The 20,455-nt window shown below is 49.5% G+C and overlaps 2 protein-coding genes across 2 annotated transcripts; both read left to right on the top strand.

Moving 5' to 3' along the window:
- Positions 1 to 1,927: 1,927 nt before the first annotated feature.
- Positions 1,928 to 6,155, top strand: GPR162 (G protein-coupled receptor 162). Its single transcript, XM_044679323.1, has 4 exons — positions 1,928 to 2,992; positions 3,367 to 3,556; positions 4,664 to 4,821; positions 5,637 to 6,155. Exons 1-4 carry the CDS (start codon positions 2,126 to 2,128, stop codon positions 6,153 to 6,155), a joined length of 1,734 nt encoding a protein of 577 aa, XP_044535258.1. The 5' UTR covers positions 1,928 to 2,125.
- Positions 6,156 to 7,702: 1,547 nt separating this feature from the next.
- On the top strand, positions 7,703 to 20,182 carry P3H3 (prolyl 3-hydroxylase 3). Its single transcript, XM_044677523.1, has 15 exons — positions 7,703 to 8,211; positions 10,231 to 10,383; positions 11,631 to 11,850; positions 11,968 to 12,099; positions 12,665 to 12,801; positions 14,374 to 14,463; positions 14,671 to 14,723; positions 14,883 to 14,950; positions 15,090 to 15,214; positions 15,351 to 15,446; positions 15,626 to 15,776; positions 16,076 to 16,193; positions 16,473 to 16,548; positions 17,849 to 17,989; positions 19,478 to 20,182. The coding sequence occupies exons 1-15, from the start codon at positions 7,735 to 7,737 to the stop codon at positions 19,640 to 19,642; spliced, it is 2,202 nt and encodes a 733-aa protein (XP_044533458.1). The 5' UTR covers positions 7,703 to 7,734; the 3' UTR covers positions 19,643 to 20,182.
- The last annotated feature ends 273 nt before the right edge of the window (positions 20,183 to 20,455 follow it).

Below are 20,455 nucleotides of genomic sequence, written 5' to 3' on the forward strand. Positions count from 1 at the left end.
CAGAGGGCAGGAGAAGGAGCTGCAACCGGAGAGATGCTCTAGTCTCCATGGCAGTGCTTGGAGCAGGCAGAGGTAAGAAGCCAACCCCTCTTTCCTGGGTTCCCCACTCCCATTGCTTTCTCCCCCATACGGCTTCCTTTCTCCTTTTCCTGTCCCTGAGTTCCCCTCCTCCCTGGCCACCTGCTGTTCCTGGCACTGGGGAAATGGGGGGGGGGGGCATGGATTCCTGACCTCTCTAAAGAACATAAGAACATGGGAGACTCCCTACCCTACCCATCCCTACTCTGACCTGCCATCCTTTCCCCCCCTCCCCACTCTGTCCTTCACCTTCTCCTCTCTGTCCTTCATCCTCTTTCTTTCTTCCTTCCTTCCTTCCTTTGAGCTTTTCTTTCTCCAAGGTTGCTCCATCCCTCCCACCCCAGTGGAGCCAAGGGAGGGGGAATCAGGGAAGGAATAAAGTCGGGGGAAAGGCAATGGAGGGGGTACTCCTGCCCAACTTGCCCCACACCCCCTCTGGCTAGCCATCACCATAGCAACTCGGATTACTGGGCTCCATATGGAAAACAAAAAGGAGGGGGTGCTATGACCTCATGGAAGGGTACAGAAAGTGGGCTGAGGGCTTCTTCATAAGGAGTGACCTCTACTCTTGATTTTCCAGCTTTCCTATCCTCCCCTTCCAGTTCTTCCAACCTCTGGATGCCCCTTTTGGGACCTGCCTTGGACCTTCTCTTTTCCTTCCAGTGTGCTTCCCTGATTTGTTCCAGCTGACTTCCTAAGGCTTATAGCATCAATAGGCTCATTGCTTTTGCAGCCCAGCCCACCCCCCACCCCAAGAAGAAGTAGGAGAGAGACAAGGTCACCCAGTGGAGCCCCAGATTTTATTCCTTCAGTTCCTTGTCATCACTCTCTTCCCTTAGCTAGAGGACCCTTTAGCTCTCTCAGTTTTCTAGATCTCCCATATACTTTCCCCTTTTTCTTTCTCCTTTTCTCTAAATACTCCTTTTTCTTCTTCTCCCTCCCTCCCCCATTCTCTATTCTCTCCCTTTCTGGATGATTCTGTTCTGAGGTCAAACAGTTCTCCCTCCTTTGGGTCCTTTTACCCTCTGCCTTCAGTTCCACTTTCCTCTTTCTGGTACTCCTCTGGGTCAGAGAAGGGGAAAAGTTCAGTTTTGACAAGTCACTAACCTTAGGAGAATGGAGGGTTTGGAAAGGGATGGAGGAGGATACATACCCTTTCTCATGGTCCCCCACTATGGACCTCCAGTAGAGCTGAGCTAGTTCTTGTGCCCCTCTCAGTAAATCTGGGGAAAATTAAGAGATAGGTAGGGTTGGGGTGGGATTGAACAAGTAGACTGCTTCAAAGGGTTTGGGAACAAGAATAGGAAGCAAATGGGTGAGCTGGAGTTCTTGGGAGGAGAACACTGTTAAAGTTAAAAGGTGAGAGGGAAATGGAAAATGATGGAGGAAGACTGAAACACCATCGTCCCTAGCAGCTTAGAGGAGCACTCGGACCCCAGGGTTTCAGGGTAGAGCCAGGGAGACTGACCAAGTGACATCTGCAGGTTGCAGTCTTTTGAGATGTCAAAGGAAGGAAAGGAAGGAAGTTCAGGAAACCAACTGAAAGCAAGCCAGCCTATCTATCAGCAGCTCTCTTTACCGTAGCAGGTTCTGTCTGCTGAAGACCCCCACAAGCATGGAGAGACCCAAAGGAGCACCAGCCCACTGAATCTGTTGGAAGATGAGACAATAGGAAGCCAGGTGGGGATGGAAATCAGAAGATCTCACCCAGTGTCCTAGCGAGGGTGCTTTTTCTCCACTCAAGGGACAGAAAAAGACAAGATATATAAAGGCAGAGGGCTGTCTCTTTTGACCTTTAGCCTTGGATCCCTCTTTTTCCTTTCTACGGTACAAAAGACAGTTTAGGGGAGCCATGAAGGACGAGGCAGTGGGGTAGGCCACAGGGACATTTTTTTTTTTTGCCTCATTGCAGGGGGAGGGAGGGGAATTGGGAAACGGGGATCCTCAGGGTCATGGGGGGCAATCTGAGTGGGGCTCCTGGGTGAATCCATTCCCCCCACCCCCCAGAACTTCAGGGGGGGGTGGGGGGCAGAGGAAGAGGAGGAGTATGGCTCGGGGTGGGACAGGGGTGGAGGAGGCTTCCCTCCGCTCCAATGCCCTGTCATGGCTGGCCTGTGGAATGCTGGCCCTCCTGGCCAACGCATGGATCATCCTCAGCATCTCCGCCAAGCAGCAGAAACACAAACCCCTGGAACTACTGCTCTGCTTCCTGGCTGGCACTCACATCCTCATGGCAGCGGTGCCCCTCACCACTTTTGCGGTGGTGCAGCTCCGGCGCCAGGCCTCTTCTGACTATGACTGGAATGAGAGCATTTGCAAAGTTTTCGTCTCTACTTACTACACGCTGGCCCTAGCCACCTGCTTCACCGTGGCCTCGCTCTCCTACCACCGGATGTGGATGGTTCGCTGGCCAGTCAACTACCGGCTCAGCAACGCCAAGAAGCAGGCCCTGCATGCTGTCATGGGCATCTGGATGGTCAGCTTCATCCTGTCCACACTGCCTTCCATCGGCTGGCACAACAACGGCGAGCGATACTACGCCCGCGGCTGCCAGTTCATCGTCTCCAAGATCGGGCTGGGTTTTGGGGTCTGCTTTAGCCTCTTGCTGCTCGGTGGCATCGTCATGGGGCTGGTGTGTGTGGCCATCACCTTCTACCAGACGCTGTGGGCCCGACCCCGTCGGGCAAGACGGGCCCGGAGATCCGGGGGCAGAGAAGGGTCAAGAGGGGGAGGTACCGGGGGCCTAGGAAGCCGGCCAGCATTCGAAGTCCCAGCCATCGTAGTGGAGGATGCCCGGGGGAAGCGCCGGTCTTCACTGGATGGCTCTGAATCGGCCAAGACGTCCCTGCAGGTCACCAACTTGGTCAGCGCCATCGTCTTTCTCTACGATTCACTCACTGGGGTGCCTATCCTGGTGAGATCCGGATGCCACCCTCCCTACCCTCCTCCTCCAACTTCCTTGTCTAGTCTCCAGTTCCCTCCATCTAGAATAGATCCTTCTCCACCCCCGCTCCTCTCTCAGATCCCCCTCCATAGAGATAACTTCCATCACCTTCCCACCTCTAACAGCCGGGTCCCTTCTGTCCCAACCTTATTATGGCTCTGCCTTCCCTCCTAGAGCCTCATCTCTCCATCCTCCTCACCCCTAGCTTCCTTCCTCCCAGATAGAAGCCCATCCTCTAGCTGTCCTTTCATTTCCACTGCCAGAGGCAGGACACTGGGCTGGAGAGACCACGGCTCTGGCCCTGGGCAGTCATGGTGACGAGCCCTCCTGCCCTCCTTCCCCAGGCAGTGAGCTTCTTCTCACTGAAGTCGGACTCTGCGCCCCCATGGATGGTGCTGGCTGTGCTATGGTGCTCCATGGTACAGACTCTGCTCCTGCCCTCCTTCATCTGGTCCTGTGAGCGTTACCGAGCCGATGTGCGCACCGTGTGGGAGCAGTGTGTGGCTATCATGTCCGAGGAAGATGGCGAGGATGGTCAGAGGATGTCTCCCCTCTCCACCGTGCATTCTGTCCCCTCCCTGCACAGAGAACACTCCTACAGTCTCCCGACCTCTAATCTCACCCCATCTACAGCTCCTTGGCTTCTGGTGTCTGTAAAGGGCACTGCCATGTCCCCTCCCCCCTCCCCGCCCCCAGCCTTATTTCCCCCCTCTGGTCCTGTTTTCTCATCGATAACATGAGAGGGTTGGCCCCTTTTTTGAAGCTCTGACTCTCCTTGGGCACAAGGTTAGGGTCCATACACTGTACCGTAGCTCCCCCTGTTGGTCACATCTCCTTCACTGTGCCTATGGCTCCTTCAACCTTCTCTGCTCCCACTCCCACTCTGGGTAACCCTGCTCCCCCTTAGTCTTGATTTCTTTTCCCCCTCTATTGCTCCTACCCCTTATATCCTCCCTGCTCTGCCTCAAGGAGACAACTTCAAGCTCTTCTCTCCTCTGTGATCTATTCCCAGCCACACACTCACTCACTCATGTACCCACAAACACACAGCTACACACTCATGGCTCCTTTTTCAACCAAAGGGTTGGGATCAAGAGAGAAGGGGGTAAAGGCAGCCTGGTGGTTCAGTAGATAGAGAGCCAAGCCTACAGATGGGTGGTCCTGACCTCAGAGACTTCCTAGCTGGATGACTCTGGGCAAGTCACTTAACCCCCATTGCCTAGCCCTTACCACTCTTCTGCCTTGGAACCAATACATGGTATTGATTCTAAGATGGAAAATAAGGAATTCACAGAGAGAGAGAAAGAGGGAGGGAGGAATAGGGGGAGAGAAAGAGAGAGATTGAGAGAGAGAGAGAGAGAGAGAGAGAGAGAGAGAGAGAGAGAGAAAGAAAGAGAGAGAGAGAGATTGAGAGAGGAGAAAAGAGAAAGAGAGGAGAGAGAGAGAGAGAGAGAGAAAGAAAGAGAGAGAGAGAGATTGAGAGAGGAGAAAAGAGAAAGAGAGGAGAGAGAGGAGAGAGAGAAGAAAGAGAGAGAGAGCAAGGTGATGGGCATATTGGGTACAATAACAGTTGTATGCATTGGGTGGCAGAGGTGAGTCTCATGATGGAACTGCCTACCTTATGCCTTTTTTCTTTCCAAGATGGAGCCTGCAATGACTATACTGATGGCAGGGTCTGCAAAATTCGTTTCGATGCTAATGGGGCTGCTGGGCCAGGGAGCCAAGACCCTACCCAGGTGAAGATGCTGACTGGGAGGCACATGCTATTTCCTCCTCATGAAAGAGTCCACTATTTGCAGGTACGGAGTTGAGAAAGGGTGGGTGTCCTAATCCAAGCTCCTGAAGGTTCTTTTCAGGCTTGGTTCCAAGTGCCTAATCCCAAGATACCTCACTCTGGCTGAAAAGATAGACCTTTCCCTGTTCACTTATCATCACAGCCTGACATGGGGGACAAGGAAGACCAATACTGGGAAGTTAGAGATACTTATATATAACTGTCCGTCTCCATTTTCCAAGTCCCTTCTCTCACAATGGTCCAATAGCTTTCTCTATTCCCAGGTCAGATATAGGATATGAGGTGCTCTTAGCAGTCCTCCTACTACCTGCCGAGAGCCCAGAAGGTACAAGAAAAGATTGGAGGGGCTCGAGTTGCTTGTTTTTGTGTGGGTTCTACCTTGGGAAAGTCACTTAATTTGGGGGTATCAGCTTCCTCATTTGTAAAAAGAAAGGGTTGGTCTAGATGTTTTCTAAGCTCTCTTAAATTCTTTTAAGTTCATGAAACCTAAGAAAATTAATGAAGAAAACATAACAGGGATGGAAAAAAGGTGCAATTCTAGTTTAGTGTGTGTGTGTGTGTGTGTGTGTGTGTGTGTGTGTGTATGTGCACATGTATATGTGTGTGTGATGTAAAGGAGAACTAGAGGGGAAATCTATTGAAATGAGCTTTTGAATCGATCCTACTAAAAAAATACAGTCAAAGAAAGAGGCTTGGAGGTGAAGAATTTTCTCCCACCAAAAAGCCCCCACCGCCTTCAGGATAGATCCCTCTCCATTCCAGTTGTCTTATATATTGCTCAATGAAACTCTTCAAGATCTCACCTGCTCCCCATCCTAGGTCCCATTGTCCAGACGACTATCCCACGATGAGACCAACATCTTCTCTACCCCTCGTTCACCTGGCTCCTTCCTGCACAAGTGGTCGTCTTCAGATGATATCCGGATAATCCCATCCTCAAGCCGGGAATTGGGAGCACTCAGGGGCATGGAAGATGATGAAGAAGAATCTGGGGCATTAGCCAATCTGCATCAGTTCCTGGAAAGCAGAATGCTAGGAGGATGTGGAGGACCTCCAAGGGGCCCTGGCTTCTTCCGGGATGAAATCACTACCTTCATTGATGAAACACCCTTGCCTTCTCCTGCAGCTTCCCCAGGTCCCTCTCCCCGACGACCCCGGGCCCCAGGTCCTTTACCCCGTCGTCTTTCCCTAGGGTCCCCTGATACTGGGGTGACTGGAGTGTCTTCGGGGCTATATACAGGGAGGCGGTGCTCCCTCAATGGAGTTGAGGGGGACCCACAGGCTTGGGGAGGAACTTGGGGCCCAAACACACCTATATTTCCCCCATTCAGCCTGTGAGTCCCTGATGAACCCAACAGACTTAAAAGGAAGGGAACTTGGGGTAGATATCTCCTTTAACCTAATCCTATCTATGAGGGAACTGGCCATGGACTTGAACCCAGGGCAGCTGTCAGCAGCGGACTTAGAAGGGAATGGGGGAATTGGATTTGGGGCATCATAGCTCTGACTGCTATGTCTAGGAGACTGGATCCTGCTCCTTACTTCCCATCATCCCTAGCCCAATGTATTAAAATCTGAAGTGTTACTGTGGAAAATAATGTAGCTATTGTGTTCTGGTGGGTGGATGGGATGGAGAGTGTGTGTGTGTGTGTGTGTGTGTGTGTGTGTGTGTGTGTGTGTGGTTGTAATTGTCAAAGGAATAGCTTACACTGATATACTGTTCTAAGGTTTTTTTTTAAACCCTTCCCTCACAACTCCCTGAGGTAGGAAGAAAGGACTATGGAGAGACAGATTCACTGAAGCAAAAGAAAGATCCAGACAGAGGGACAGAGAGACACACACAGTCACACGTGCAGTCTCACATACATACTCAACCGTATAGAGATGCTTTGCAGTTCACAGAATTCTTTGCTCATAACAACTCTGGGAAGTTGGTAGTAAACGTATTATCCATGTTTTATAGATGAGGAACCTGAGGGCTTAGAAAGGATAAATGTCTAGTTCAAGGTTATACAGCCATTAAGTAGCTGCTGGCATTCAAGGGTTCTGACTCCAAGTTCCCAGATGAGTCAGGGCCATGAATGAAAGCGATTTATGTCTGTGGGTTGGTTTGTTAAAAGTGGAACGGGGAACTCGTTTTGGGGTGTATAGGAAAAAAAGAAAAAGGAGATAATTTTTCTGCTTTCCCCATATTCTATTCTGGGAATTGCTTCTCTAGTAAAAATCCCTCTTCTTTGATTTCACAGGCTCTGGAATACCCTCTGCCCCATTTCATTGATTACTACCACACTGGTCATTGCAAGGACTCGATTTCTTGTCCTAAAGGGTTACATTCCAGATGTCCTAGAACCAACTGGTCACCTCTAGAACTTCCCACTGTCTCCTTGGATGGGGAGGTCTCCAATGGCTTCAGTGGCTAACTCCCATTCTCACTCCACTATCTATCTCTCTTAAGCAGAACCCCCAGGACCTGGTGGTTACTCCTCTCCATTACAATCTCTCCAAAAGGATGAATCTCCCTCACCCTTTCCTCTGATCCAAGTTCTCTACTTTTTTTCCTCACAGATTTCTCATATCCTACCCTTTGCCTCTATCCAGTTCTCTTCTCTCTGTCTGTCTCTCCGCCTGCCCTCCCTCCTTCTCTCTCTCTCTCTCTCTCTCTCTCTCTCTCTCTCTCTCTCTCTCTCTCTCCTGTATTCCTCTGGTTCTCTCTTCATTTTCTGTTGATGACCTCAAAGGAAAGAGGTGTTCGGTTCTACTCTCCCTCTCCTTCCCTTTCTCTCTATCATCTTGCTTTCTCCTTCTTTCTTTCTCCCCCATCCCCCTCGCTTCCTCTCTAGCTCTCTCTCCTTCCTCTCCCCTCCCTCTTACATTCCTCTCTTTCCTCTGTCTCCCTCTCCTGCTGGACTTCCACATCATGCTCTCGCTCCTCCTTCTCCTCCTGCTCCTGCCGCCCCAGGACTGCGCAGAGCCCCTAGGCCTAGCCCAACTGCCCAGACTAGCGCCTCTCCAGTCCCCAGACCTGCTGTACGCGGACGGGCTGCGAGCCTATGCCGCAGGGGCCTGGGAGCGGGCCGTGGCACTCCTGCGGGAGGCGCTGAGAAGCAGGGCCGAAGTGGGCCGCGCGAGACGGGACTGCGGAGCATGGTGCGCAGCGGAACCCGGGAACGAGCTGCCCCCAGTGCCCTCGAGCGACCCTGGGTCCGACTTCAGCCCAGGGCCCTGGGAGAGGCTGCTGCTCCGCGCCGCGCTGCGCCGTGCCGAATGCGTGAGCCAGTGTGCGGTCCGGAGGCTGGGGCCGAGGGGCGCCGCGGGGCACCGAGCGGTGCGTGCCCTCCGGGATGCCTTCCGCCGCCGGGAGCCCTACAATTACTTGCAGAGAGCCTACTACCAGGTGCGGGCGAGGGCTGCGGTGGGGAGCGGCTCACTTTCTTGGGAGTGCAAGTTCTCCTGGAGCTAACCGGGTTGGAGGTTCGAATACCGACCCTGCTCCTTCTTTTCTTGCCTTACCTGTGTGATGAGGCAAATCACTGCATCTCTCTAGAGCCTCAGTTTCCCCGTCATAAAAGGAGCGTTTGGGTTAGATTTTAAGGTTTCATCCTGCACGAAATCGCACGATCCTTTGGAAACAAAAGCCAGAGGGGGGCGTTATGTTTGAGCGACTACGTAGCGGGAGGTGAGAGCTGTTGGAGGATTCTCTAATCCGTTTCCCCCTCCCCGTTAATTTACAGAAGAGGGATAGGAGGCCCAGAGAGGCTAGGTGACGTTCTCAACCCCCCACCGGGAGGGAAACGTAGAACTGGACTGTGAACACAGGCCCTGAGAATCTGAGCGCCAGTATCACTGCACCACGTTAAAACCAATGCAGGAATGATCACAGGCATCCTTTGTAAAACTGGCCCCAGAAGTAGGGCGAATGTGTAATGATCAGAGGATTTTTAGGCAAGAGAGGAGGCGAATGTGGAGCCAGGGAGACTCTAGAGGACAGAGGTGGGGTGCCTGGGGCAAGGAATGGGGGTCGGGGGAGCTAGGATATCATCAGACAAGACAAATGGGGGAAAGAGGGCTGCGTGGCTCTGATACCTGCGGATACAAACACTGGGGAAGGAGGGGAGGGCAGAGTGTTGATGGAATATGCAGTTTCCTGCTTTTACTGCTTATGTGGCCAGGACTCCTTGCCTGCCTAGCGCCTAGGGCCATTGGGCCTTCCTTTAGACCCACTTCGGGGTCCTAAAAGCCAACATGTTCATCCAGGACGTGCCAGGCCTCTCCCCTAGTTTACCCCTTTCACTCACCCGGGGAATTCTGGGATGGGGTTTTCTCACTTTTTATTTTCCTGTCCCACTCAACCTGGCACCTAATGGTAATCCTGCAACACCTCAGCATCTCCTTCCCTAGGATTTCTTTACCCCAGAGCCTCCAAATCTGGATTGGGAGTCAGGAAGCCTAGGCTTGAGGCTAAACCAGTGGTAATGGGCAAACTAGGGGGACCAGATTTGGGGTGGGGGGGGCGGGAAGGACCTAAAATGTTCTATCCAGCCCTGTGACATTATTCCTAATCTGACAATACAATGAGTAGGATACAATATAATGAAACTTTGAAAGAGTTGCCTTAGAAACAGACTGACAGATGAGCATTTCCTTTCCTTAAAAAGTTTGCGCATTACTGGTCTAAACTGTGCTTTCGTGATCTTGGATAAGTCACTTTCCTTCTTTGTTCCTCTCTGCTGTCATCAGTAATAGCTGATAACATATATGTATTCTAATTTGGCTCTTACTATCACCTTGTGGGGGTAGGTCCCAAAGTATTCTTATCCTCATGTTACAGTTGAGTGAACTGAGAGGCTCATTGGGCTTAAATGATTTAATCTATGACCCCAGCTAGTAAGAGTTGGTGGTAGGATCTGAACCCAGGCTTCTCCTGATGATAAGACCAGGGTTTAAAATGAGGGAGTTGGACCAGAAAAGGATGACATCTAAGGCCTCTTTCAGCTCCAGAGCTGGCCAATAGCTAGTTATACAAGACTCTCCCCAAAACTGTGGAATGCCAATGTTTGCCACTTTTGCAAAATGGCGGGGAAGTGGTCCTCGGCAAGAAAAAAAGACCCATTGCTAGATGCAAAGGAACAGGATTTTGTACCTTGATTTTGAGAAGGTTGTAGGAGAATAAACATCCAATGGTTTGGCAGCCTTCTCCAGAGTTGGGATGTGTGAGGCATGGGGCATAGTCAGCATGGTATATCCAACTAAAACCCAACTTGATTATGGCTTGATGTGCATCAGGGAGGGACCTCGGAACCGTTCTAGGGTGGGATGTATGATTAGAGAGAGCAGGTACGGTATGTGGAGGAAACTGGCCCTGGGGTTCCTTCTCACAATTCCTCCTTCCATTCCCCCATTGACCAACTCAAAGCTGAAGAAATTGGACCTAGCGGTGGCAGCAGCCCACACCTTCTACGTGGCAAACCCAAAGCACATCCAAATCCGGGAGGACATGGTGAAGTACCATCGAATGTCTGGGGTGCAGCGTCAGAGCTTCCGGGACCTTGAGAACCTCCCTCACTGGGTAGGTCACCTTCTCTAGCCAAGCTCGCTCTGCCTCTGTCATCTGCCCCTCACATCCTGGATAGACCAGAATTGCCAGAGAAGGACTGCTTGGATGCACCAGGAGACAGTAGATCTGGTTTCTAGCTTCATTTCTGCCACTAACTAGCTATGTGACCTTGAACAAATAATTTCTGGGCTCTGAAGAGTTTGTTTTGTTTTGTTTTTCCTTTCTTAATTACCTTTTGGTGATTCTCTTGAGTTCTGTGTTTGGGCATCAAATTTTCTGTTTATCATTTAAAACTTATAGAGTCCCTTAAAAAAGTCAGGTTCTGAAGAGTTTGGGCAGCTCCCTCTGGATTCTACCATTTTATGACTCTAAGACTCCTATCTCAATCTCCCACCTCCTTCTCTGCCCCCCAAAATCAGTTATGAAGTGGCCCCATACCCCCAACTGAAGCTTCTTTTCAGTCTGCTAAGATACTCCTCCCACTGGAGCTCTTGTATCCATTTCTATCCTCTGTATTTGGGCAGGACCTACATACATAACAATAACTTAATATTTATACAGTGGGAGGGGAGGGGTAAAGGGGGCAGCCAGATGACTCAGTGGATTGAGAGCCAGGTTTAGTGATGTAAGTCCTGGATTCAAATCTAGCCTCAGGGACTTTGTATCTATGTGGCTGAGCAAGTCTCTTAACCCCGTTGCCTAACTCTTACTGCTCTTGTGCTTTGGAATCAATACACAGTATTAATTCCAAGACAGAAGGTAAGGGTTTTAAGGAGAAAAAAAAATGGATATAGAGCTTCCAGCAAACTCGCGAGATAGCTGTTGCTGGTATCATTATCACCATTTTGCAGATGAGCAAAAAAAGGCTCTAGAAAGTTAACAACTTCCCCATGGTTACACAGCCAGACAAAAATGGGTTTTGTTGTTAATAGTAATAATAGCTAACATTTCAATAGCAGTTGCTCTGTGTCAGTCACTAAGCTAAGGGCTTTATAAATACTAATTTATCTGATATTCACAACAACCCCGGGGAGGTAGATGCTATTATTATTCCCATTTTACAATCGAGGAAACTGAGGCAAACAGAAGCTAAGGAACTTGCCCAGGATCACACAACTCATAAGTGTTTAAAGCTAGATTTGAACCCAGGTCTTCCTGACTCCAAGCCCAATATTCTATTTACCTAACTGCTTCTAGAAGGACCCCCAACAGATATTATTTCGGACTACAGCTGAACCCCTGTTCTCTTCTCCCCACAGGCTGCATATGATGAGGGGCTGGAGCTGCTAAAGAGGCAGGAAGTGGCAGAGGCGCTGCCTCTCCTGGAAGAGGCCCTTAGGGAGAGCCTGGCCCAGATGGAGAGCTGTCGGGCAGAGTGTGAGGGCCCAGAGGAGCAGCTCACAGAGGAGGAGGAGGAGAAGGCGGAGGAAGAGGAGGTCCAGCCGGAGAGCCAGAGCGGCCTCTATGAGGCCATTGCAGGTTGGAGTCTGGTATAGAAGGGGAGATATATTAAGGCAAAGGACTGACTGGGCTGCTGAGCCTGGGGTGGAGAGAGGCCGACTCCCTGTGAGCCTATGTCCACCCTTTCTTCCCCAGGACATTGGATCAGAGTTCTACAGTGCCGGCAACGCTGTCCTGGGGCTGTAGCCACCCGGCCTGGCCAGGACTCCCCTGTCCCTGACTTTCTGCCCAGCCAGCTTTGGAGGCTACAGGAAGCCCATGCCCAAAGTGAGTAGAGTTGGGAATGAGGAGATCATTTCTTGGCTTTTGACAAAGGATTAGACAAGCAGAACTTGTCCAAATGGAGCATCTTCAATCATACATTTTTCTTTCTCCAGCTGTGTTTCTGGGTCTCTGTTTTTGTTTCCTTCAGGGCTGCCTCCAGTCTTCTTTGGAGCAGATGAAAAAAAACCCAGCAAATGACCTCTAGAGCTCCTTCTAGCCTCAGTCTTATACCTTGTCTTTTCCTCCTGTCTTCTTCTTTTTTTCCCCTGCACTAGGTAAGCTGTGAGTCAGATTTTAAAAGTGCTAGACACAGAGACAAACTTCCCCCAAGTGGGACTGATAGTGTGTCAGCAGAAGGTGAGGGAAAAGGAGGGAGAACAGCTATAGGCCCTCCACACTCCCCAGCAGAAGTGGGATGCTCTCCATCTCTCTCCTCTGATTTCTCTATCTCTATGTCCATCTTTGCCTGGCTAGCTTTGCCTATCCATCCATCCCTCCCGTTATCTGTTTGGCCATTGAAACCACCCTGTATATTTCTTTGCCCCTGCCCCCATCTCTCCATCTCCAGTGGGGAATCTATCCCAGGCTATGGAAAATGCCTTGAGCATCCAACTCTTCTATCCCGAGGATGAGGCTGTGAAGGAAGTGCTGGACAAACACCAGAAGCTGCTGGGAGAACAGAGTGCTGACCTTAGTGCTAGAGAGGTAACTTGTAACACCTGGTCTCAACATCTCCGTTTCCAAACTAAGCACTTAACTTCCACCTTCGAAACTCTGTTTACTAGTGGAGGCTAGGCAGAACCATGGATAGAGTGCCAGGTCTGGAGCCAGGAGGACCTGAGTTCAATTCTGACTTCAGATATTTCCTAACTGTGTGACCCTGGACAAGTCACTTAATTTCAATTGCCTACCTCTTACCACTCTTCTGCTTTGGAACCAATATATAGTATTGATTCTAGGACGAAAGGTAAAGGTTTAAAAACAAAACAAAACAAAACAACTCTGTTTCCTACTCCAGATTCCTTTCTCCATACTCCTGATGTAGGGGAATTGACCCTGGCCCACTTGAGATCAGAAGTATTTTTGAGTGTTAGGAAAGAATAATGAGTGGGGGAAAAAAGTACAGGGGAAGGCAAAACCCTAGAAGCAAATGGTGAGCGGTTTTATGCCTCAGTTGGGACTTTTCTATCTGCCCCACCTCCATCCATTCTTTCTAGGGAATTGAAGTCCACCCTGCCATTACCCGGCTGGGTCTCTAGGTACGATCTCCAGAGTTACCTTGGCCCAAGTGTGAATAAATCTCTTTTCTCTTTAGATCAGCATAAACAAGGTTAGAATTTTTTTTTCCAAAGAGTTTTACTAGGAAATTAAGGTGAGGAGTAAAACCAAAGCCAAAAAAAAAAAAATGCAAAAGACGAATGCACAAATTCAGAGAGGACACTGTATTGTCCTGAATTAGCCATGGTCCAGCCACAGATTGCCTTGGCTGGTACAGTTCCCAGGATCCCCAGACCAATTCATATTCTTTACCTTCATTTTTTCTGGGTTGGCTACCAGGTCAAATTAAGAAGGCCACTAGCCTATCACTAGCTAGCTAGGTTTGGGGATATTCTTAGTCCCTTCCAGAACCCGTTTCCTGGTCGTCTCTCTGGTTATGAGTATTTTCTCTGACCGTGAACCATACATCAATTCCAAACCAAGGCTCTCCTCTGTCTTGTCAACTGGATTCCTAGACAAGAAGGTGTTTTCTGATCTGGCCTTTGAAGATTCCTCCTCTTAGGCTTCTGGCCATTTTTTAATGGCTTGGTGGTCACTTCTTATTATGGCTTTGAGCCCCCTTTGCCTCTGATCCAAGGTATCCAAAGCCCCTTGGGCACAGTTTTCCCAGAATACCACACTATAAGTATACAATATCACAATTACTTTGTATATTCACACAATTAACAATAAGAATAGGCAATGTTGTAGAGTCAGACAATATAGGTTCACATCCTGATTTTTCTTCTTACTATCTGTGGGATCTTGGGCGAGTCATGCTGCAGCTCTGTGCCTCAGTTTCTTCATCCGTAAAATGATAGGAGTGGGATGACATTTTCTCTAAATTTTCTTCTCATGTTATAAATGATAATCCCTTCACAGAGGAGTTCCACAAAGTCCATCTCCAATTCCGTAAAAGTGGCTCCCAACTTGTTCTGGGGGCTCAGCTGGGGTACAGGATCCCATCTCATCCCTGTTTTTAAAGTTCCTTTTCCATACACTGGTCCCTAACATCTCTAGGACATCCGACATTTTGTCCTTCAATCCGTGGGGGAGAAGAAGCTCTTATACTATGCCATGGAACATCTGGGGACCAGTTTCAAAGATCCTGTGAGTGATTTCCCCCCTGAATGTGCCCTGTGGAGGATTCCCACCATACTCCCCACCCCAGGAATGGCCGCTCTGTGAAAATCCTGCGGGAACATCTGGGTGGGAAGAATAGGGCAAAGTTGACCCAAGGAAAAAGGGATTTTTTGGTGGGGAGGCAGGTTGTCTGGGGTGGATTAGAGATAAGGGACTTGTTCCTAACTGTTGTAGGATCCCTGGACTCCAGAGGATCTCATCCCTGAGGGACTGAGAAAGAAGCTTAGGTAGGAGATGCTTCTTGAGGGAGGTGGACAGGAGAGGGCAGTTGGGAAGGCAGGGAAAGGTCTGGGCTTCTGGCTGAGGGGGAGAGGGTCAAAAGGGGTTTCAAAGTAGGCTTCGGACTCTCATCTTCCCCAACTGAGCCTATGTGTCTCGTCCCCGAGAGAGGATCAGGAGAAGAGGCCCTGGGACTCCAGACCTCCGGAGCCAGAGTCCTTGGCAAAATGGAGGGGTGAGTTCCTGGGAGGTCTGAAAGGAAGGGAGACTCGGGGGGCTTAAGTCCAGCCCACTGATGCCGTCTGGGTGTGCCGTCCTTGGGAGTCCCTGGCCCTCCACCTTCTCAGCTTCTTCCTATTCCCACATCCATCCAGATATCCATTTTTTGGAGGGTGTCACCCTCACCCAGGATGCGGCCCAGCTGAATGGTTCTGAGCGGGCCGTGCTGGATGGGCTGCTCTCCCCTGCCGAGTGTGAAATCCTGCTGCAGTTGGCTAAGGTGAGGGAGGCGGGGGCAAGAAAGCCTGCAGCGGTGGCAGGGGTCTGCAGGAGCCTGGGGGTCTCCAGCCTGCGGGGAAGAACCTGGAGACGGACAGCTGTCTCCGCCCTGACTGGTGGCCTCTCTGTCTGCTTAGGATGCAGCCAAGACAGGAGACGGCTACCGCAGCCGCCGCTCTCCCCACACTCCTCACGAGCACTTTGAGGGGCTCACGGTGCTCAGGGCTGCACAGGTGAGGGGGGCTGCACAGGTGAGGGGGGCCGCAGACCGTGACTGAACAACTGAACCCCCAAAAGGAGGCTGGCAAGAAACCTTGGAGCCACTTAACCCAGAGGGCCTGTTGGGAGGAGGAGGCTGGGGCTGCCCCCTCTCTGCTGCTTTCTTCACTCTCCATCCTTATCTTCTTCCCAGCTGGCCCATTCTGGAGCTGTGGGCAGACGGGGAGCCAAACTGCTGCTGGAGGCAAGCGAGCGGGCACGGACCCTGACCCAGGCGTACTTCTCCCCTGAAGGGCCCCTGCACCTCTCTTTCACCCACCTGGTGTGCCGAAGCGCCATCGATGGTATTGAGGGAGGCTTCTTCTCACCCGGTGCCCTCCCTTTCCCTCAAGGGCCCCTTAAGATCCCCCCACCTGCTTGAATGGGTTCCTTATTCTCCTGGACTTGTTTAGAGGATATTTTTCTGAATTCTTCATAGCCATCATTTCTTATTGCATAGCAATATTTCATTACGCTCGTTTATCACAGTTCCTGGGGCTCGATGGGGAGCCTGCAATGGCCTATTGGGACGTAATGTCAGGGAAGTAGGTAGAGAGGAGCACAAGGGATGTGGGCATTCCTACCCAATGGCTCTGCCTTTCAGGGGAGCAAGAGCAGCGAATGGACCTGAGCCACCCCGTGCATGCAGACAACTGTCTCCTGGACCCTTACAGTGGAGAGTGCTGGAAGGAGCCTCCAGCTTATACCCACCGGGACTACAGGTGGGCATGAGGTTGGGGTGAAGGGGTGAAGGCTAGGCTAGATGCCCTCCCCCACAGGATTCACAGGGCTGAGCCTTCAGGGATGAGCCTCCCCCCAAAAGGTTCTAAGTTCTAAGATAAGGTCGAATTCCTGGGAAGAAAACCTGAATTTGGCACGATAGTTAAACATCCGTAAAATTCGGGAATTGGGCTACGTGGTCTCTACACTCTCTTGGAGCTCTGAATTCCGTGCTCTGGGCATAGAGGAGAGTCTCACCATCTCTCCTTTTCCCTCCCCAGTGGGCTCCTCTATCTCAATGATGACTTCCAGGGTGGGGACCTGTTCTTCACTGAGCCAGATGCCCTCACAGTGACGGTGAGCCAGGGAAGGGGAAACCCAGGTGTGTGTGCTGGGGGAGGAGGTCAGGATTCAAATCAGAGGCTCAGAGGCAAATACAGGGAAACGACTGGGATTACTTTAACCCCTTCCCTACTACCCTCTCTTTTCTCCTTCCTTCCTGTCTCTCAGCCAGTAAATCAGGATTTACCCATAGATCCCACTGAGGAAGGCAGTGTGGCCCACAGGGTATCCCATCTCCTGCTTCATTCGGGGACTTGACTGTCAATACTGTAGCTGCTACTACCCACCCATCCCTTCGACCCAGTGATCTCAAAGGAACCCTGTTTCTAGAAGCCTCTCCCCAAAAGGTTCTAAGTTCTAAGATAAGGTTGAATTCCTGGGAAGAGAACCTAAAGTTGGCATTGAGAGGAGGAGGGCAGCTATTTAGCTATCTATCCACTTTCTACCACTTTCTTTAGCTATCTAGCCACGCCACTTATTTTTTTTAAATTTAATTTTATTATTTATTATTTGTTTTTATTATTTTTCCCATGCCACTTTCTAAATAGACATCTATGATTAGTTAAGTTTATCTACTTATTATCTATTTGTTCCCTTGTAGGGGCAAGAAGGGGGAAGGCAAGACTCTTTGCCCCTTTTTAGCCTGATTCTTTCCCCAGCTCTAGCCTACTGAATTATTTCACGTTCTTTTTAAGTCGGGTCCATTTAGATGATACAAGTGCCAAGAATAAATAGGACATAATACCCCAGAACAAAGCCTTAGGAGTGGGAGCAGAACAATCTGGGGCTCCCTTCTCTCCCTGCCCCATCAGATTCCAATATTTCTGACCACCCGGCCTGGCGCTCAGGATCCCTTTGTCCTGGCTGAGGGGGTCAAAGCTTGCCATGCCCTACATCTGAGCATGATTTTAGCTATTGTTCTCTGGAACGTGACAGGGGAGGACTATATTCCCAACACACTGCTTTCTGAAGAGAGAGTCTTATAACTAATCTCTGCTCTACATTCTGTAGTTCCTGCGGCTGATAGCTCATGGGGTGCGGGGGTGAGGGCAAGCTGGGAATTCTAGAAGATCCACTGCACATGCCCGGACTGAGACTACAGAAGCCATCTCCGCTCCCTTCCCAAACACAACCTGGATGGGAGCTTTTGTTTTGAACCTAGGCTGTGGCACCAATGAGTGGGAGGAAGAGACTTAGGGATGGGTCGATCCTTGGAGGAGGCCCTGGTCTTACTGGATGTAGGGGCGAGGCAGGTTTCTGGACGTGTGATGGTCACTCATTTCCCCCCCTCCTGTGTCTCCCTGTTGACTCCCAGGCCCAAGTACGCCCTCAATGTGGCCGCCTTGTGGCCTTCAGCTCTGGGGGAGAGAATCCCCATGGAGTGTGGGCTGTGACGAAGGGACGGCGATGCACCTTAGCACTATGGCACACTCGGGCCCCGGAGCACATGGAGCAGGTGAGCGAAAACAGGAGAATGAGGGAATGGGAAGGGATTGGAAATAGAGTGGCCCTGTGGGAGGATTAGGCTAAAAACAGCATAAATATAATTTGGGATCATGCTAAGAAAGTGACTAAAATGTCCATATTCTTTCACCCAGAGATTATACTGCATAGACCTCAGAGAGGTCAAAGACAGGAAGATGCTACGTAAGCCAAAATATTTATAGCTCAATATTTGTGATAAGAAAGAGCTGGCAACAGTATTTCTATAGATGCTCTTTAATTGGTGAGGGGCTCAATGAACTGTGGTAAACGAGCATAATGAAATATTGCTGTGCAATAAGAAATGATGACTATGAAGAATTCAGAAAAATATAGGAAGATTTATTTCAGTTGATGCAGAACAGAATAATAAGAGGCAGCTAAGTGGTACAATGGATAGAGCACCAGGCCTGGAGTCAGGAAGAACTGAGGCCAAATCCAGCCCCAGACATATGCTTGGGCAAATCACTTAACTTTGTTTGCTTCAGTTTCCTCATCTGTCAAATGAACTAGAGAAGGAAAAGGTGAACCACTCTACCATCTTTGCCAAGAAAACCCCAAACGAGGTCAGAGAATCAGATACACAACTGAAACAACTGAACAACAGCAGAAGCAGGAAAACAATATATTATAGAAACATAAATGGAGAAACGTTTTAAATTATTTTAATAATTTATAATTTACAATAATATAATAATTAATTTATAATTTACTTATAGTTATAAAATGTAAAATTATAAAATAATATACTAATTTATAATAATAAATATAGAATGGGGAAAACTGGTTGGGCAGGGTAGGTGAAAAAGACAATGGTTTTAACTGATGACTGGCTACATCTGAATCAGTAATGAGATGTAGTTGACTTGATCTGAAACCACATCAACAGAAATGTAGAATTAGGGACCAGGGGAGCGAGGTTTCTATTCTATTGTATTCCACCCTGGTGAGCCTACATTTCAAGTATTTATGTTGAATTATTCTGGGTAGCACATTTTGAGAGGATCATTAATAACTAGAGAAGAGGGCAGCCAGAATAGCAAGAAGTCTTGAAAGTATGAGGTGATGATGGTTGAGTGAACTGGAGAAGTTTAATCTGAGGAAGAGTCTCAAGATAGGAGAACTGTCTTCAAATATTTAGAGGGTTGTCACTTGGAAGAGGGATTCGATTTATTTTATGTAACTAGAGGGCAGAACCAGGATCAATGTGTGAAAATTACAGGGAAGTAGATTTCTCTTTAATATAATAAATAACTCTGGACCGATCCTATCCGAGTTGTCTAACAATGAGATAGGCTCCCCTTCCTGGAAGTGCATAATTAAGCAGAGGGTGGATGGCCATATAATAGGGATGTTAGAGAGACGACTCCTGCATGGACGGTAGCAGGGATCATATGACTTCTGCTGTGAGGCCACTTCCAACTAAGATTCATTGACTTTTTCTCTACATCCCCCCAACCAGGACCGGGCAGAGGCTGAGATACTGCTACAGGAACAGGAAGAACCTGAGGAGGGGGAAATACCAAGTGGGGACTCTTCGCCAGAGCCTCCCAGTGCCCTGGGAAGGAGGCCACAGCCAACTCGATTGGAGGTTGAAAGGCAACGTCCTGCCCGGGAAGAGCTTTGAGAGGGTGAAGGAGAAAAGATTCTTTAGAGACATCCCAACTAAATGGGGGCAGGGATGGTGCATCCGTTCCATCCTAAGTCAACATCAAGGGCAACCTAAGTCATAATCAACAGAACAGAAAAAGCTCCCCGTTCTCCTCTAGGGGAAAAGAGGGGAGCTTCTGTTATGAAGGTGGGATTGCAAGTAGGAAGAGGGGGAAAGAGGAAAGGTAATATCATAAGCAGAATGTCTTGGAAGCTGGAGGAAGGTGGCTTCTTGCCAGGATGCTGGCTTTCCCAACCCCATCCCAAGACCTTCTGGAGGACAGAAAGAATGATGGGACATTTTGCCTTTACCAAGTGATGGGAAAAGGGATAGAGACTCAACCTGTGACTTCACTGGTAGAGGAAGATCCCAACGAGTTTGCTCCCTCTTCTAAGTGAAGGCAGAAAGTACTTGAGGGTTTTGGGGGACAGGGAGGGGAGGGAAGAAAAGTGGGAGGTCATCCCCCTCTCACAGTTAGTCTGTCACACAAAGAAATAAATGACATTGAGATCCCAAGATTTGTGCTACTTGTGAATATAAAAGTGAATATAAAAATCGTTCTGTGTGTTGAAAGCTACCTTTGGTGCTTCTGGGAGGTTGAGTTAAGGCCTCCAGATTTGTTAATGAAATCCCTGTCACCTGTTCTGTTCATGCAAATAGTCCAAGCCAAAAACCATACCTCCTTTTGTGCCTCTATCCTCAGCCGCCCTCTCTTCTACCAAAGCTTTAATGGGTTTCAAGACATTTTGACTATCCAGTCTGCTCTCCCAGGCCAGGATCTTCTGGGAT

The sequence above is a fragment of the Gracilinanus agilis genome, chromosome 5 (assembly GCF_016433145.1).
Source record: "Gracilinanus agilis isolate LMUSP501 chromosome 5, AgileGrace, whole genome shotgun sequence".
NCBI lineage: Eukaryota > Metazoa > Chordata > Mammalia > Didelphimorphia > Didelphidae > Gracilinanus > Gracilinanus agilis.

Bases quoted from the DNA above. Each gene is read 5' to 3' on its own strand.
- P3H3 (XM_044677523.1), top strand. From the start codon at position 7,735: ATGCTCTCGCTCCTCCTTCTCCTCCTGCTCCTGCCGCCCCAGGACTGC. The intron at 14,724-14,882 runs GTAGGAGATGCT...CTCGTCCCCGAG, and splicing joins GGACTGAGAAAGAAGCTTAG to AGAGGATCAGGAGAAGAGGC. The intron at 16,549-17,848 runs GTGAGCCAGGGA...GTTGACTCCCAG, and splicing joins CAGATGCCCTCACAGTGACG to GCCCAAGTACGCCCTCAATG.
- GPR162 (XM_044679323.1), top strand. From the start codon at position 2,126: ATGGCTCGGGGTGGGACAGGGGTGGAGGAGGCTTCCCTCCGCTCCAAT. The intron at 2,993-3,366 runs GTGAGATCCGGA...CTCCTTCCCCAG, and splicing joins TCACTGGGGTGCCTATCCTG to GCAGTGAGCTTCTTCTCACT. The intron at 3,557-4,663 runs GTCAGAGGATGT...TTTCTTTCCAAG, and splicing joins CGAGGAAGATGGCGAGGATG to ATGGAGCCTGCAATGACTAT.